Source organism: Vicia villosa, linkage group LG4 (assembly GCF_029867415.1).
Source record: "Vicia villosa cultivar HV-30 ecotype Madison, WI linkage group LG4, Vvil1.0, whole genome shotgun sequence".
NCBI lineage: Eukaryota > Viridiplantae > Streptophyta > Magnoliopsida > Fabales > Fabaceae > Vicia > Vicia villosa.
In genome coordinates this window covers 91,525,393-91,541,681 of record NC_081183.1, presented here as the reverse complement: position 1 = coordinate 91,541,681, position 16,289 = coordinate 91,525,393, and the positions used below count along the sequence as shown (strand labels likewise).

At 35.1% G+C, this 16,289-nt stretch overlaps 2 protein-coding genes across 2 annotated transcripts; one reads left to right on the top strand and one right to left on the bottom strand.

Annotated features, from left to right (window-relative positions):
• The first annotated feature begins 3,450 nt into the window (after positions 1-3,450).
• On the top strand, positions 3,451-6,261 carry LOC131594975 (uncharacterized). Its single transcript, XM_058867186.1, has 7 exons — positions 3,451-3,801; positions 4,743-4,836; positions 4,918-5,036; positions 5,121-5,204; positions 5,309-5,374; positions 5,589-5,645; positions 5,718-6,261. The coding sequence occupies exons 1-6, from the start codon at positions 3,517-3,519 to the stop codon at positions 5,637-5,639; spliced, it is 699 nt and encodes a 232-aa protein (XP_058723169.1). The 5' UTR covers positions 3,451-3,516; the 3' UTR covers positions 5,640-5,645; positions 5,718-6,261.
• A 1,011-nt stretch (positions 6,262-7,272) lies between these two features.
• On the bottom strand, positions 7,273-12,091 carry LOC131594974 (C-type lectin receptor-like tyrosine-protein kinase At1g52310). Its single transcript, XM_058867185.1, has 5 exons — positions 11,877-12,091; positions 11,732-11,786; positions 9,361-9,792; positions 8,557-9,118; positions 7,273-8,214 (listed from the first exon to the last, which is right to left on the bottom strand). The coding sequence occupies exons 1-5, from the start codon at positions 11,955-11,957 to the stop codon at positions 7,689-7,691; spliced, it is 1,656 nt and encodes a 551-aa protein (XP_058723168.1). The 5' UTR covers positions 11,958-12,091; the 3' UTR covers positions 7,273-7,688.
• Positions 12,092-16,289: the final 4,198 nt, after the last annotated feature.

Here is a 16,289-nt window from a genome sequence, read left to right as displayed (position 1 = left end):
TTTCCAAAAATACACAAAAAACAATCGATTGTTATCTAGTGTCAATATTTGTCATATCAACTATTTCCAAAATTAACAGACATGCAATCGAGTGTAGTATGATGTCAATCAATTTTCATAGGAAAAGTTTCCAAAAATAAATCCTTCAATTGATTGCTACCAAATGTCAATCAATTGACATTGTTGATTTTTCCAAAAATCCCATTTTATACAAATCGCTCGTCTTCTTCCTCACCTTCTCTCATACCTTAAAATTAGTCTAAATTAATCCATCAAAACTAAACAAATTCACTTCCTAACATGATTAACATGACTATTGTTTACCAATTCACGTAAATCTATCAATTTTATCATGAATTAATCTCTTATGTTCATACTCCAAAACATCCAATTCCACATCAAATTCATCATTTAACAATAGATTCATGAGCATCACAACAACATGGCAACACAAACAAATTATCACTTCAATTAATGGTAAAGAAACATAATTATAATCGTTCAATCATCATACTTGTCATCAAACAATAGAGATTCATAAACCCTATTGGAGGTTAAGGAAAAAATCTCTACTCTTTCATGATTTAGGCACCCGTACATGAATAATCTCCCCTATTATCTGAATTTCCAACAAAAATTAATTGATTCCTTGAACTTTTCTCCCTAAGCCTTCTCTCGCTCTTTCTCTTGTCCTAGACTTCTTTTTCTCTTTTTTCCTAAAAATTCTACGTATCAGCAGACTAAATCCCACAATATTCTATTTATTCACCCTAAAAACAATTCCCTTAATTTCAATTTTACTCTCTTGCCTCTCACTTATCCACAAAACCCAATATTGTCCTTCCTCCTTTATTTTCTATTTTATTTAAATTCAATCTATCATTTAATTTTACTAACAATACAATAAAATACAAGGCTAAAATAGTATGTTGGTCCCTGTAAGTTAGCGCGTTTTTGTTTTTAGTCCCTAATCTGAAATTTTTGTAAAATAGTTCCTGAATGTCAAATATTTTTTTTGTTTTAGTTCTAAAATTCAAAATCCGCATGAAAATCAGTAGATTTCCTGCGGATTTTTCTACGAATTTTTCTGCGGACTTAAAATCTATTGATTTTCTGCGACTTTTCCTGCGGATATAATCGTCAAGGACTAAAACCAAAAAGAATTAACATTTAGGGACTATTTAAAAAAAATCTAGATTAAGGACTAAAAACAAAAACACACTAACTTTCAGGGATCAACATACTTGAATGGGTGCATGACCCGCTCAAGCAGAGTATAAGGCTATATTGTCCAAAGGAAGCATCGGACGGCGACCCTCGTATGAGAAGAACTATATGTCATTTGCTACGGTGCGGTCAATATACACTTGGAACGACTTTATGGCCTGATTCCTATTGTACGAAGCAAAGGCGCGAGTACGTGGCCAATCCTCAGTGTAGTATATCTCACTTCCCACGTGGATATGCGAAGAAAATGAGAGATGATCCATGTCTGAAAATGGTTTTGATAAAATATTAGTATCAAGTGTAACACAAGCGTCTTGAAAATATTAGTAATAGTAAAGGTTGCCAATAAATTACCATAAATAGTATGCAACTTCCAGTCATCTGTCTTGTCTTCCAAAGACAAGTTTCTCCTAGTTTGGAGTACAGATATACCAAACACGCGGCCCCCAACAGTACTTGTGGATCCACTTTAAATTGGTAAAGCATGTCTCGTAGACTACATTGACATAGGTTACATGTTTGTCCATAAATTTTGTCGTGTCAACCAAGTATAGGAAGTATGACCTCAATGCACATTGTCTATGAAACAAAACTTGTTCATTATCACCTTCAGTGGGAAAATTGGGTCTGGGCGTCTCTCATGGAATCAAGATCCTTTTGAGTCTTACCTGGGTCAGCTCCCAAATGGTTTACCATCAATTCAAGTGTCTCATATTTGTTGATTCGAGAATAGTTTAGTTATCTTCCCTTAATGAGAAGATGCAGAAGGTATGAGACATCATCAAGGGTAATGGATATCTCACCATGAGGGATATGGAAAGATGACGCCTCCTTGTGCTATCTCTCCACAAAAGTCGCCAACATGCTATGGTTAATGGTCTTGCATCCAATGGGGCATAAACTTGCAAGCCTTGAGTAACAAACACAATCTTGAAACCATGTTCCTGCATTTTGTTCCAGGTTCAAAATCTTTCTAGTATTGTTTACATATTTTACCGTTTCACGCTCTTCTAAAAGTAAATATATCAACATCAGTTGCAACTCAATAAGTATGAAATAAATGTAAAATAAAAGTAAATAAATATACATCTCCTTCTCACACATGCTTAGCAGGATGTTTTGCATATATAGGAAGTAAGGAGATAGGTGTAATAGGGACCTTTTGGAAAACTATCAGGAATGAGATCAGCAGCACCAGGTTCCTCCTATTGAGACCGACGACCTTTTAAAGTCTGGGATACGTGATTATGTGAAGTCGACATTTCTGCGTCAAAAGGACTAGCACTAACTTGTGGCCTCGTCCGCAGTGCTCTCTCTACAAACAAACGCATGTTGGGATACACGATTGTGCCTCAACCTATCTTGATTTTCAACCATTATTCCTATAATACACAACAGAAAACAATATCAAAATCAAGTAAAATTCGGAGATGCATCTCCTTAAAACAGAAAAGAAAAATCCAGAAAAAACAGGAGATGAATCTCCATAAAATTGAAAAGGCAAAAAAATCAAGAAAATTCGGAGATGTATCTCCGTAAAATTGTGTAATAGCAAAAATTCTTGAAAATGCATACAATACTCTTAACACCAACAAATGTATGCATGTCTAAACAAAGTACCTATTTTAAATGTAACTACTAACTAATGCATTTAAACAACTTATTTTACCTAATACATGCATCACAACTCAAAAATATAAAGAAAATAAGAAACTTACAAAGTGAGAGTTGTGGTGCGAAAGCTTGAAATAAGTGAACAGAATCTAATGGAATTGATTGTATTGGAGTTAAAATAGTTTTGAAACTTAAAAAAAATGCCACACTTGAATTTTGCTCAAGAGTTAGTTGAAAAGAGTTTGTGAATATGTAACAAATGAAGAAGGAATGGGAAAGATTCTGGCACGAGGTTTATAAATTAATAAGTTTGGAGATGCATCTCTGTAAAACTCATTGAACATATAACTCAGTGTTTTGAATTAAAGGTGGTTACGGAAATGCATATCCGAACATATTTTTGAGAAAATGGAGATGAAAAAAATTTAAGATACAATTTTTTAATTTTATTTCACACAAAAATAAATAGAAGTTTGTTGGATTTTGTATTGTTTTTATAGTTTCATAATTTAGAGATTAAAGTAAAACCAAACTTAACTAAAAAAGATAGGTGGTGTATTGAGTAAAGGTAGAGTGCGAAAAGAAATTCGGAAGTGTTTGTTTTGACTTTTTGTACTTAGTTGAAATTCGTTGAATGGTAGCAACTACCAAGCAAAGAAAGCAGTACTAGCATTTATGAAAACAATGGAGGAAGAAGCTGTGGAAATAGAGAGCTTAGAGAAGAGTTTATTAGAAGACAATGAAGAAGAAGCAGTGTTATATGCAGCATCGTTTAAGGAAATGGAGAAGAATTTCATCAAGTACCAAACAGTACAGTGGATACTTTACTCATTGTTACTTATATTAGCTTGGGGAATTGGGTTACTCATGTTGCTTTATATACCAATCAGAAGGTTTATAGTTAGGAAAGATATTGGTTCTAGAAGCCTTTACCTTACTCCAGATGCTATTGTTTATAAGGTAGTGTTTTATTTTCTTTCTAACTTTTTATTTCAATTTGTTGTGTTTTGATTTTTGTTGGAAATCATATTGGATTGGATTTGAGAAAATGTTATTACAAGTTATATGAATTGTTGTTGTTCCGTTATGGAACCAGAATATTCGGTGAACGGTGAAATGTGATGTTGGTACTTCAACATTTAAGTCAGTGAGAGAATGTGAGAGTGAGAATGAATTTGAATACCTGAAATGATACATTTCTCTTTATATAGTAAGAACGGTTAAAACCGTTCGTATGAGGTGAAGCGTGTTGTACGGATAGAAGTTGGATCTAATCAGCCAGTGATAGACGTGTCTGAAGGGAGAAATCGCCTGCTCTTGAATAAATGAAGGATCACCTGCTCCACGCGCTTTACCGTTTAGTGGTGGTCTTGAGCCTTTTGCTTTGGACCTTGGGAATGGCACAGAAACAATTGCTGTTGGAAATTTGTTGAGATTGTGATATATTACATTAATGTGTATAACAAACAGTGAATTTACTCCAATACTAGGTAATTTTCACTGAGAAAAATCATTTTTTTAATCACTTTTGATCAAAACTAGTAACTGGCATCAAGAGTGCTTGGATAAGATAATACTAGTGTATTTCAGTTTAAATGGTGGTTTGAGTTTGATTTGAGACTCGAGAATGAAGCAACACTGAATGTTTTATAGAAGAACTTTGTTACTTTGTAGCTGGCGTGGTTCTTCCTACTTGAGAGATTAGTCTTCGTAGTTGCACGTCTTCGTAGTTGTGCGTAAGAATATCAAGTTTATATCTAAAGATAACTGTTCACTCTAGACATGTTGTTAGATGGTTTTGGCTTTGTACTGATTCTGATAGCTTGTGACTGTATGATGTTTGCATTCACATGTATGGATCTCTTGACATGTAATCTAGTTATGTGTTTTATCTAGTTCAGGTCACAAGGCCTGTACCATTTCCGTGTTTTGGGATGCTGCGTAAAGAGAAGCATGTTTTACTGCATTCTGTGGCTGATGTTGTGGTTGAACAAGGTGCGCTATTTTCTGCATAGGATACTTGCTCTGAAAATGGGTTTTAATTTCTAGTATCTGATTAATGATGTATGTTTATAGGGTACTTGCAATCCCTTTTTGGTGTATACTCTCTTAGAATTGAAAATGTTGGAGTTAGAAGGCCACCCAGTGACGATGTTAAAATCCTCGGCGTTGCAAATCCTAACGATTTCAAGAAGGTAGTATTTTACTGTGTATGATCAAATTGTGTTTGTGAGCGCGTTTCTTTCCTTATTTCTTCTTTCACTTTGAACTATTTTCAGGCTGTTATGATGCGCCTATCAAACATAAGAAATGAGATAGTTTCAAGACAAGCGTCAACATTAGAAGACTCTTCACATTTGATGGTAGAAACCTCAAGGGTTGTTGATTATATGTTTAACTCGCCTTGTTCATGTTGGTTACTTATGGTCTTCATCTTGGGAGTTCACATTGTTTTCTGTCATTGTAGATGTCTCCTCGTTCTATGGAGCTGCTGCTAATGCAGAAACTAGAGGAAGTTGGAAGCTCTGTCAAGGTAAAAATTAAATGCATCATATAGTACAATCGCCTGAACATATATTTATAAGTGGGACAATTCTCACTTTATAAGTCGGTTTTGTAAAATTGAGTTAGGTCCAACGACAATTTTAAGATAGTATCAAAGTTTCGCTTAAGATCCGTTGGACCGCCTGCTATCAGCTTGGTTTGGTATTTGTTTTTATTGACTAAGGATTTTATGTACATTGCAGCAAATACAGACTTTTTTTGAGAGACAACAATCTCAAACAAGGGAACCATAGATTGAGGTTAGTGAATTTAATGCAAAACAAAGTTCCTATGAGCATTGTTATAACCTAGTTTTTGGTCATATGATGCAGAGATTAGAGAGTGGTGATGGAATAAGGTAATTGCATCAGATATCTCTGTCAGAGAAGTTCTGATCCAACAAATATTAGTACTACTGCTACTTCATTGGCTGCAACCTGGAAGAGCAAGATAATATGCAATGTAGCTAGATATTCATTATTTGTTTGTATCTTTTAGGGTTCAATAAATTAAAGAGATATTTTTTTTTTTCTTATTTTTTATGTTTCTTTTTTTTGGCTAAGAAGTTTTGGTTATTCTAATATTGGGTTTATGTATTATAAATTAGAAATCAATAGAATTGATACAAATCAAATACAATAAGGAAACGTGTCGAAGTTTCTATACGCGTGGAAGCGAGTTAAAGACGAAATACATGCAAGTGAAGACATATCAATTTCTGGAGATATGAACGTTCGCGACAGTTATTTAGATTTCAGTATTGTTAAGAAGTGTGGGTTTGGCCTAACTCAACCCTACAAAACCGGCTTGTAGGGTGAGGATTGCCCCCACTTATAAGGACATGTTTAGGCCATATATTGTCCGATGTGGGACTCTTAACACACCCCCTCACGCCCAGGACTAGACAACTGGAGCGTGGAAATAAACAGTGGGTGGCCCGATAGCGGAAACCATAGAAGGTGGCCCACCGGATCTTAAACGAGGCTTTGATACCATGTTAAGAAGTGTGGTTGGGCCTAACTCAACCCTACAAAACCGGCTTGTAGGGTGAGGATTGCCCCCACTTATAAGGACATGTTTAGGCCATATATTGTCCGATGTGGGACTCTTAACAAGTATAAATAAGAAATTCTAGCGTTTGATTTTGGTGTGTTGAAATTACTGTAGAAACTCAATATACTCAATATTCGAGCAAAGTGAGAAAAGAGTCTAACCGAATGAAATTCAATATACTCAAAATATCCGAGTGAAGTGAGAAAAGAGTTTAACCGAGTGAAATGTATGTATGCAAACACCATCTTTTACTAATACAAAGTATTTTACGTTAAGTTATTTTTTTCTACGTTTTCATTTCATCTCAAAGATTTCGCCTACATTGAAATCTCCGCCTCTTTACACAAAAACTATACAAACATTATAAACTTTGTGCACATACGTCCTAGGATCATTTAGTCAATACTGCAAGTAACCTTTCATGAAGACTAGCGCCTGTTTACCAAATCTCACAACAAATAACATGATACCCCTATAAAAGAGGATTGAATGACTTTGTTTTTACAGCGACTTTGTAACTTTAGTGTATTTAAAAGATAAAAGAATAATTAAAATAAATTATTTGTTGAGAAAGAGTGATTATTTTAGAAGGAGATAGAGTGAAAGTTACAAATTCACCAAAATTTAAAGTAATTGAAACCAACTTCGTATATAAGTATGTTATCTGCCTGAGGTTTATGAAGAAATTGATAATTTGAAGCTCCTGTTTGTAAAATTTGCCATCCTGTGAAAAAATCATGCAAAATATAAGTACCATTTGTACGCCCATTATCAACCCGTTCTTATCTAGATTAAGAAAAGATAGCTTATAAGTGACCATCCTGAACAATAAGCTGCTTCAATAGCACACAAAGAACAAATGTTGCCTGTTGTTTCCCTTTTTCTGATGCACTTTTTATAATTTTCTACATCCGGCAAAAGGGTCACATAATTCAACTAAAAATTCTACCAAGACTAGTAGTTGTTACCTTGTTCAATTACAATACATGTATGTTTCACAGAATTTACCTACTCTGCTCCAACCTACTGATGCCTAATAATTAAGCAAATCTATTACTTTAAGAAAAAACTTTCTCAAGTATGGAGTTAAGTTATACATACAAAACCTCAAAGTCCAAACTAAGGTTTTAAATTAAGGTATACAGCCTCAAAGTTAATATTTTTGGAATTGTATCTAATTTTGTAATATCGAGGATTGTGAGGACTTGAGACCGCAATTTAAAACCTTAGTCATAGAAACTTAATTAGCTCTATTTTGTAGGTGGCTGGGCAAACTGTTGTAGCTGATGAACAACATGCGACATTCTAGGCCGCATAGAAGGGACGTGCTGCGTGCATGAATAAACGAGGTCAACAACCTTTTGGATAGCACTAGTCTCGGGGATGATACTAGTAGACGAGGAAGATATATAAGGATCCAAGAGTTCAGGGTAGCGGTGAGCTTGAACAAGAGGTGTTGCCCATTCGAATATACTCTGCCAACCCACGGAATCAACTGCCTGTGCAGGTCTACGTCCGCTTACTATTTCAAGTAGTAGGACACCGAAACTGTAAACGTCGCTCTTTGTTGTAAGCTCGTTTCGGTACACGAACTCTGGAGCAAGATATCCATAGGTTCCACCTGCCATCACAGTCCTCTCATGCATCACTTCATATGGCACAAACTTGGACAAGCCAACACCCATAAGATGCGCTCCAAACTCCTCGTCCAGCAGCACGTTACTAGCTCTTATGTCTCGGTGAACAACTTGTGGCTTAACTTTGTCATGTAGAAACCTGTTGAAACAGGAGAGAAAATAATTAGTGAGTAACATATCTGTCAAGTTTAAAATGCTATGGAGTCCTTTTTTCTTGTTGGTAAATCAGGTTTGTAATGATTTCGAGAAGTCACGGTAAATACTTTTGTTTGAAGGAACGAAAACAATAATACATTATTATGTGAAACTCAACAAATATGTGATACACTGGTAACATGGTTTTAAATGTCAAACATAGTTTGCTTTCATAAGATAATAGGAAAACTTTTATTATTTGTTTGAAAACAGTGTAACGGCAAAAGAAGGTGTATAAACTAACATGAAGAAAGGTATCACAAAAATAAGTATATTTTGAACTTACGCTATCCCTTGAGCAAGCGTAGTTGCAATTTGCATCCTCATAGCCCAATCTAAGCTGCGACCTCCCCTTGGTATGTGATGTAGCCATTTATCTAAGGGACCATTAGCTACAAACTCGTAAACAATATAGCGGTCACCGTGATCATAGCAGCACCCCATCACAGCCACCAGATTTGGATGTCGAAGCCTTGCAACCCTGCCAATTGCAGAATTGAACTCCTTTTTCCTCTGAAAGCTTGACCTCTTTATTCTCTTAACAGCAACCTTTGAGCCATCAGGTTGGACCCCACTGTACGTACCACCAGTCTTGGTATCCCCAGCAAGACGGTTCCCTTCACTGAAATTTTTCGTAATTGACCTTAGTTCCTCTTTGGTATAGACTTTCCATGATGGAAGTGAAGTGGCAGGATCAGATAGTTTTCTAGATCGTCTTCTCTTTTTGCCTCGCTTAAATACAAGAAGCCAGACAACAACTGCTAATGTTGTTGAGAGTATCAAGCCACTCACCACCGCAAGGATTATAAGGTATTCCCTGTGGCAGTGCATGTGATTACATTTCGTATCTGAGATGGAAAAAAAAAGGAGAAGAAGAGTAAACGATTCAGCTGGCAATGATTATTACAAAAATTATGCATAAATATAGTCAAAATAGAAGAAAAGAAACAGAAAAAAATAGCAGGCACAAGAATAAAAAACATAAAGACAAACCTTTTGGAAGAATGAGTTACATAATTGGATAATATGCATACTGAATTTCTAATGAATGTAAAATGAGAATCCATTGGTAATATAAACAAAAGCATACCTAAGTCCAGTATACATAGAGAAGCATGAGGATTATCGCATCTCTCACTCACGATGGATTTTGAATTATTAGTCACTACGGTACATAAATTAGCCGTACTGTTTCTAAGACATGACCGTCCAGTTCCAGTACAATTAAGTGGAACATTAGCCAAAGGAAATATGGACTTGTTCCATTGAGAATTATCCGACCACGTCCACTGAAAACCTGATATAGTGCTGTTGAGCAATCTTCCTCCAATCCAACAGCTATTTATGGATTCGCCACAAAGACTTTGAGCAAAATGTTGCTCCTGAACCGATGACAATGATGCTAAATGTCCACCATATTTATTACAACATGTCTCAGAGTCATTCCAAGATTGAGGCCTCCCAACATGGAGAAAGCATTTGGTCTTATTAGGGTCCATAACCCAACCATTTGGGCATCGTGCTGCACAAGAAGAGGGGAAAATGTAAAATACTTGGGTGCTGAAGCATGAATATATTCATGTAGATTGATAATCAAAATGAGACTTGAAGCACCTTCAGATAAAGTGCATTACAATTAAGATAAAACATATTCTGTTATAGGAATATTAAAAAACTAAGAAGTATTATGCATTACGTCATTTGGATGAGAGCATGAGCATGCATCTGCTCTGGACACAAACTCATCAGAAAATCGAGCCTGGCAGTTATAATTAGAAGATTCTATATTAATTTGTTTGTTTATCTCAGAATTTGGGTTGGGCCTAACTCATCCCTACAAAACCGGCTTAAAAACCCATTTGTAAGGTGAGGATTGCCCCCACTTATAAACACAACAAAGGCCATATATCTAAGCAATGTGGGACTAAATCCACCCCTTCAAAGCCAACGCAATGAAGGTTTTGGGGGCTGCAATGAGGCAAGCCAAAGTGCCGCAATTAAGGCGGAAAGTCCGACAGTTTACTATTTGGCTTCTTAATTTAACTTGGTGGTCACTACCTACCTAGTCAAAGGAGGATAGAAGAGCATAGCGCAGCGACTGTCCTCCAAAACATTATAGCAATATAATAGGTAGCAATATGGCTGCTATGTTGTAGTTTAGAAAAACAATACTTGAAATTTATACCATAAACATGTAAAGACACAAAAAATAGAGACAAGTTCATAACTAATAATTGAAGCTCATTGTTACCAAATATTCAAACCAAATATCAATACTAGCAATTAAGTTTTATCCTCCAAGGCATAAAATAACTCATCTAAGCATTTAATATAAATGCAAGTGATTCCTTACATGGAATCACTATTTACAAGCCCTTCCTCATCATCATGCTCACTCTCTTCACAACTAGACTTCATTTGTTCTCCACCCTCCTCTTCTGCCTATATGGTTTGTATCTTTAGTGGCATCTTGGTTCCTCGTTCTATTTCACTGCCTAGTGGTTGTTGCCGGATGCGGACTTCTGGAAGGCAAGGAAGGGAGAGAAAGTTATTTAGGGGGTAAGATAAATCTGTTTTCGAGGAGAAAACACTAGAGCTATATTTCGTTGTTATTCGAAATTTGAGGGTGAAATGACCAAAAAGTCTGAGAGAACGACTATAAGTTGGAGACATATTCGAGTTTTTACAAGAGCTTTGCGGTAGGTAGCGAGAGAGGCCACTACAATCACAATTTGTTTTTCACAAAAGATTCTACTGCTTCTACTCAAAACTACAATTCGATGGAGTTTTGCAAAGTATCTAGGGTCCGCTACCCCACTACGGTTGCTATTCACTACAATGAGTAGTTAATAATAACTTCCTTATAAATCTTGTCATTCAGTTAGTAACTAGTACTAATTTCATGTGGGACAAGATTATACGTGATCGAGTATACAGTACCTTCATTTATACCAAACTTGAAACTACATAAATTGCTCATGTCTAAGCTCAGATATCAATTAGTTTTCATTTTTTTTTTAAATCTTGGTATCCGGCCTTGCGACCAACTAATCCAAGTGGACCAATCCCACCGTCCACTTGCGGGAGCCCATTTAAAGTCAGAGCAAGACTTTGTATGGACTGACCCAACACAGAAATTATTAGCACCTAGCAGACTTCAAACCTGAGACCTTGAGACGAGCACACTCTCAGAACTCAAGCCTTCACCAATAGCTCAACCCTAGGGTTAATCAAATTTCATCTTGAATCACATTTCCATGAATAGTAACTCTCCTTTTCAAAATGTCAATCAACTATTGTACTAATTGTTTAAGCAATGATATTCAATAATCAATATGCAAATCCTTATACAGTAACAATTCTAAAACTGAAAGAGTACTGCAAGATCAGAAACATTGCTAAAACATTCTATAAAAAGGGATTAATTTCATAGATTTGAAGTTATGAGTTAGATATTATACCTTTAGGGTCTCTATTGAGCGAACCATTGAAGTGACCACAAGTTTCATTGAGATTCTACAAACAAACACACACAAATACATTCAATTACAAAATTGTTCAAACAAAAAAAAAATGGTTAAAAGATGAGGAAAGAAGAAAAATCACCGCATTGGAAGCGATTCCAGGAAGAACAAGCAACGGTAGAAGAAGGAGAACGATATGCAGAACCGTGGGATTGACCTCCATGGAAGAAATCTCAAAATATCGTACAGCGAGAAGGTGCGAGAAATAAAGGACAGCGAGAGTTGTTCATTTCTTAATCTTAACTCTCGCAGTGTTGTGTTGCTGTGACTGTAGTTGTGGAAGTTGAATCCTCGTTTTTCAATTGTGTTTCTTTTTTAGTCAAAATAACATGGTTTAAATTATGCAAATGTTCTTCGATAAACTTAATTAATCTTTTAATTTTAATTTGACCTCTCAAATAATTTTTTTTTACATTAGAGGTGGTAGAATAGGTCTTGCCCTTCAATCATGTTTGTTTTGTTTGTATTTTTTTTGGGGCGGGTTAAGGTTTTAGGTTCACACTCTTTAATTTGTTTGTTCTGTCGAGATCCATTTTTTGTAGGTTTTTGCTGGCACGGGCATTAACATGAAAATTTGTAATTTTTAGGCTTAAAAGGTGCAAGGCGCAGGCCCACCCCACCTCGCACTCATTTTATGCGGGACAGGAGAAAGTTTTAGACTCGCACCCTCAATAAAGTCTGCCCCTCCTTGCCCTATTTATTAATGTTTTTTAGTTTGCTTGAAGAAAATGGATGCAAAGAAATGAAGAAAGGGGTGCCAAAATCAAAATGGAAAAACCTAATGTAAATCTAAGATCCAAAAGATCAAGGATGATGAAAATACAGCAGATAATCGATTAGATATAATGGAATACTGAGCATTTTAAATTCAAATTTCATGCACTCTAATTGATTAGCCCTAAAGGGATAATCAATTATAACATTTGAAACAACAAGCCTCCCATTTTCTCAACAGCCAATTGATTCCATTAATGGGATAATCAATTACAAGCCCTTATAATCAATTACTTTTTGCCTATTTGAAGGTTATCCTTTTCCTCTCTTCTCATCTCATGTTGCTTTCTCATATTATGTGTTCTTTTGTGAGTGTTAGAGCAAAAAATATTTCTTTCTCTCCATCATCATCAAGGGGGCCCAAAATATCTCACACATTTGTCGGCTCCTCCTCATCTGCTTACTACTCAGAATTCTTCTCCTTTAGAAGATGCTCTTGAAGATTAAGTCATCTCTTTGAAGTCAACATTGTGGTAAAACGACATTCAAGTAAAAACTCATGTGTTAAAGTTCGTCAGTGGTTTGGTCTCTCAACTCTCTAATGATGGTAATCAACTTGAAGATATCTTAAACCTCGTCAATCTAGAAGATTTAAAGTTCTTGAGTGATACTTAAATTAAATATAATTATGTCAATATTTACGGCTTCATAGTTGTGAAATAAAGGAAGTGTGAAAGCCCGTCTAGTTGTATATGTTTGAGTGACCAATGTCTTGTAAAGGCATAAAGGTACTTCTGGAATTACTAAGGCAAAATTGCACATACGCTTAAAACCTTTGAAAAATCTCGCTTTTTTCTTGTGCCTAGTGATGGTCATTGTTTTAGGTGAAGGCATTATTTTAATTTACCCAAGAGTGTATTATCTCTTGAGTAAAGTATTCTTCTGTAAGAAGTTGTTTGGTTGCGAGATAAACTAGGGAACTGTCTGATTAATTAGGAGTTGTATTACAACTAAATAATTTACTAGTGCTAATGTTATAATTGTTTATTTTGTTTCGTAAAGCTAATAATAGATTGAAACAATACTTTTAATGTTTGATAACAATTAATATCAAATCCTTCTATTTGTGGCTTGAACAATTGATTATTCATGTGTAATAATTGATTGGCTGATCAATTACGATAGTTAATTAGCCAATGGATTATTTCCAAATTTAAACCTTATTTTAGACAATAAATAGAGAGATTCTATATCATTTCAAATTTCTCAAAAAACAATGTTTGATCCTACTTTCTCACTCTCTCATTTTTTTCTATAAATATCTCCTTTTTTCAAATTTTTCCTTAGTGTTTTGAGAGTGTTCTTGTGCCTAGTGATGGTCATTGTTTTAGGTGAAGGCATTATTTTAATTTACCCAAGAGTGTATTATCTCTTGAGTAAAGTATTCTTCTATAAGAAGTTGTTTGATTGCGAGATAAACTAGTAAAGTTCTTGTTTGGGGATTGTCTTATGAAGTCTCCATTTGGTTTTTGAGTTTTGCCTGTAGGGATGGCAAATAGACCCAAACCCACGGGGTCCACCCGCACCCGAACCCGAGTCAACGGGTGAAAACACGAATTGACTGGGTTTGGGTTCGGGTGCCACCCGATATTTCGGGTGCGGGTTTGGGTAGTGTGAAACCCGCGCCCAAAACCCGAAATCACACCCGAATATATATATATATATATATATATATATATATATATATATATATATAGATATTATAATATATATTATATAATATATATATATATATTATGTATAATATATTTTTTAATATATATATATTATATAATATATTTTATATATATATATATATAATGTTATTTTTTTGTGTTGAAATTTGTAGGAAAAATATATTTTATGTATTTTGTTGCGGGTTTGGGTTTGGGTGAAAAAACCCGAACCCAACGGGTGTGGGCGTGGGCGTAATTTTATCACCCGAATAGCTTTTGGGTTTGGGTTCGGGTGGTAATTTCGGGTGCGGGTTTGGGTAGTATAAAACCCGCACCCGCGGGCACCCATTGCCATCCCTATTTGCCTGCTTCAAAAGCTCTCTTTTGGTTAGTGAAGATCAACCACTAAAATCTCCATAATGGTTCTTGAGCTCAGCCCGATATAAAAGCTCTGTTGGTTTGAGATTAACCTTTTTGAAATCTCTTCTTAGTTCCTAAGCTTAACCCGGTGTAAAAGCTCTTTCAGTTCTAGATTAGTTTGTGTTATATCTCATCTTAGTTCCTAAGCTTATCTAGAAGATTCAAAGTTCTTGTATGATACTAAAATTAAATATAATGATGCCAAGACTTGAGGTTTCATAGTTGTGAAATAAAAGAAGTGTGAAAGCTCGGCTAGTTGTGTCTGTTTGAGTGGACAATATCTTGTAAAGACATAAAGGTACTTCTTAAATTACTAAGGCAAAATCGCACATACATTTGAAACCTTTGAGAAATCTTTTTTTTAAAACCACTTGAAAATGTTTATAAGGCCTAGCTAATTGATTAGGGAATAGTCTAATCAATTAGGAGTTGTCTTACAACTAAACAATTGATTAGCCCCAATATTATAATTGTTTATTCTATTTTGTAATGCTCATAAAAGATTGAAACAGGTCTCATTATGTTTGGTAACAGCTAATATCAAATCCTTCTATTTGTGACTTTAACAATTGATTATTCATGTATAATAATTGATTGGCCTAATCAATTATGGTAGTTAATTCGCCAATAGTTATTTCCAAATTTAAAAATTATTTTAAACAATAAATAGAGATATTATCTATCATTTCAAATCTCTCAGAAAATAATATTTTATCCTACTTTCTCACATTTTGCCTTAGTGCTTTGAGAGTGTTCTAGTGCCTAGTGAGGGTCACTGTTCTAGGTGAAGGCATAACTTTAATTTACCCAAGAGTGTATTATCTCTTGAGTAAAGTATTCTTCTATAAGAAGTTGTTTAGTTGCGAGCTAAAGTAGTAAACGCTGTTGTTTGGGGATTATCTTATGAAGTCTCCATTTGGTTTGAGTTTTGCTTGCATCAAAAGCTCTCTTTTGGTTAGTGAAGATCAACCACTAAAATCTCCACAATGGTTCATGAACTCATCTCGATGTAAAAGCTATGACGGTTTGAGATTAGCCTGTGCGAAGTCTCATCTTAGTTCCTAAGCTTAAGCCGGTATAAAATCTCTTTCAGTTCTAGATTAGTCTGTGTTATATCTCACCGTAGATCTTGACCTCATCCTAGTGTAAAAGCTTTGCTGGTTTGAGATTTTCCCGTATAAAATATCATCTCAATTTGGATGACAGCTCGTGTAAAACTATGGTTTGGTTTAGAGGATGGCTAATACAAAACTCCATATTGCTTTGGAGTATAACCACTATAAAACTCCATCTTGATTTGAGATGAGCTCGTGAAAATTTTATATTTGGTTTAAAGGATAGTCACTCTAAACTTTTTTCATTGTTTGATTGGAATTTAGCCATTAAACTTCAAATCCTTGTAAAAGGAGGTTTGTGGGCACATCCTATTAAAAACTGTCAAGACAGTGAAAATTCTCAAGAAGAATTCTTGGGTACATTAGTAGGCCAAGTGGTTAGGTCGAACTTGTATAAAACATTATTGTCTTTCTCTTTCCCTTATTTATTTTACTTTATTTTCTTTCAGTTGGTTTCCATCAATTTCCTTTTGTAGCGGTCTATTTACTCGTTTGTTTTAAAATGATTTTAAACCTTGATTTTTGCAATGA

Excerpts from the sequence above, each read along its gene's own strand:
- LOC131594975 (XM_058867186.1), top strand. The coding sequence starts at position 3,517 with ATGAAAACAATGGAGGAAGAAGCTGTGGAAATAGAGAGCTTAGAGAAG. Across the intron at positions 4,837-4,917 it reads TGATGTTGTGGTTGAACAAG|GGTACTTGCAATCCCTTTTT; the intron begins GTGCGCTATTTT and ends GTATGTTTATAG. Across the intron at positions 5,375-5,588 it reads AAGTTGGAAGCTCTGTCAAG|CAAATACAGACTTTTTTTGA; the intron begins GTAAAAATTAAA and ends TGTACATTGCAG.
- LOC131594974 (XM_058867185.1), bottom strand. The coding sequence starts at position 11,957 with ATGGAGGTCAATCCCACGGTTCTGCATATCGTTCTCCTTCTTCTACCG. Across the intron at positions 9,793-11,731 it reads GCTCAATAGAGACCCTAAAG|CACGATGCCCAAATGGTTGG; the intron begins GTATAATATCTA and ends CTTCTTGTGCAG. Across the intron at positions 9,119-9,360 it reads TCTATGTATACTGGACTTAG|ATACGAAATGTAATCACATG; the intron begins GTATGCTTTTGT and ends TTTCCATCTCAG.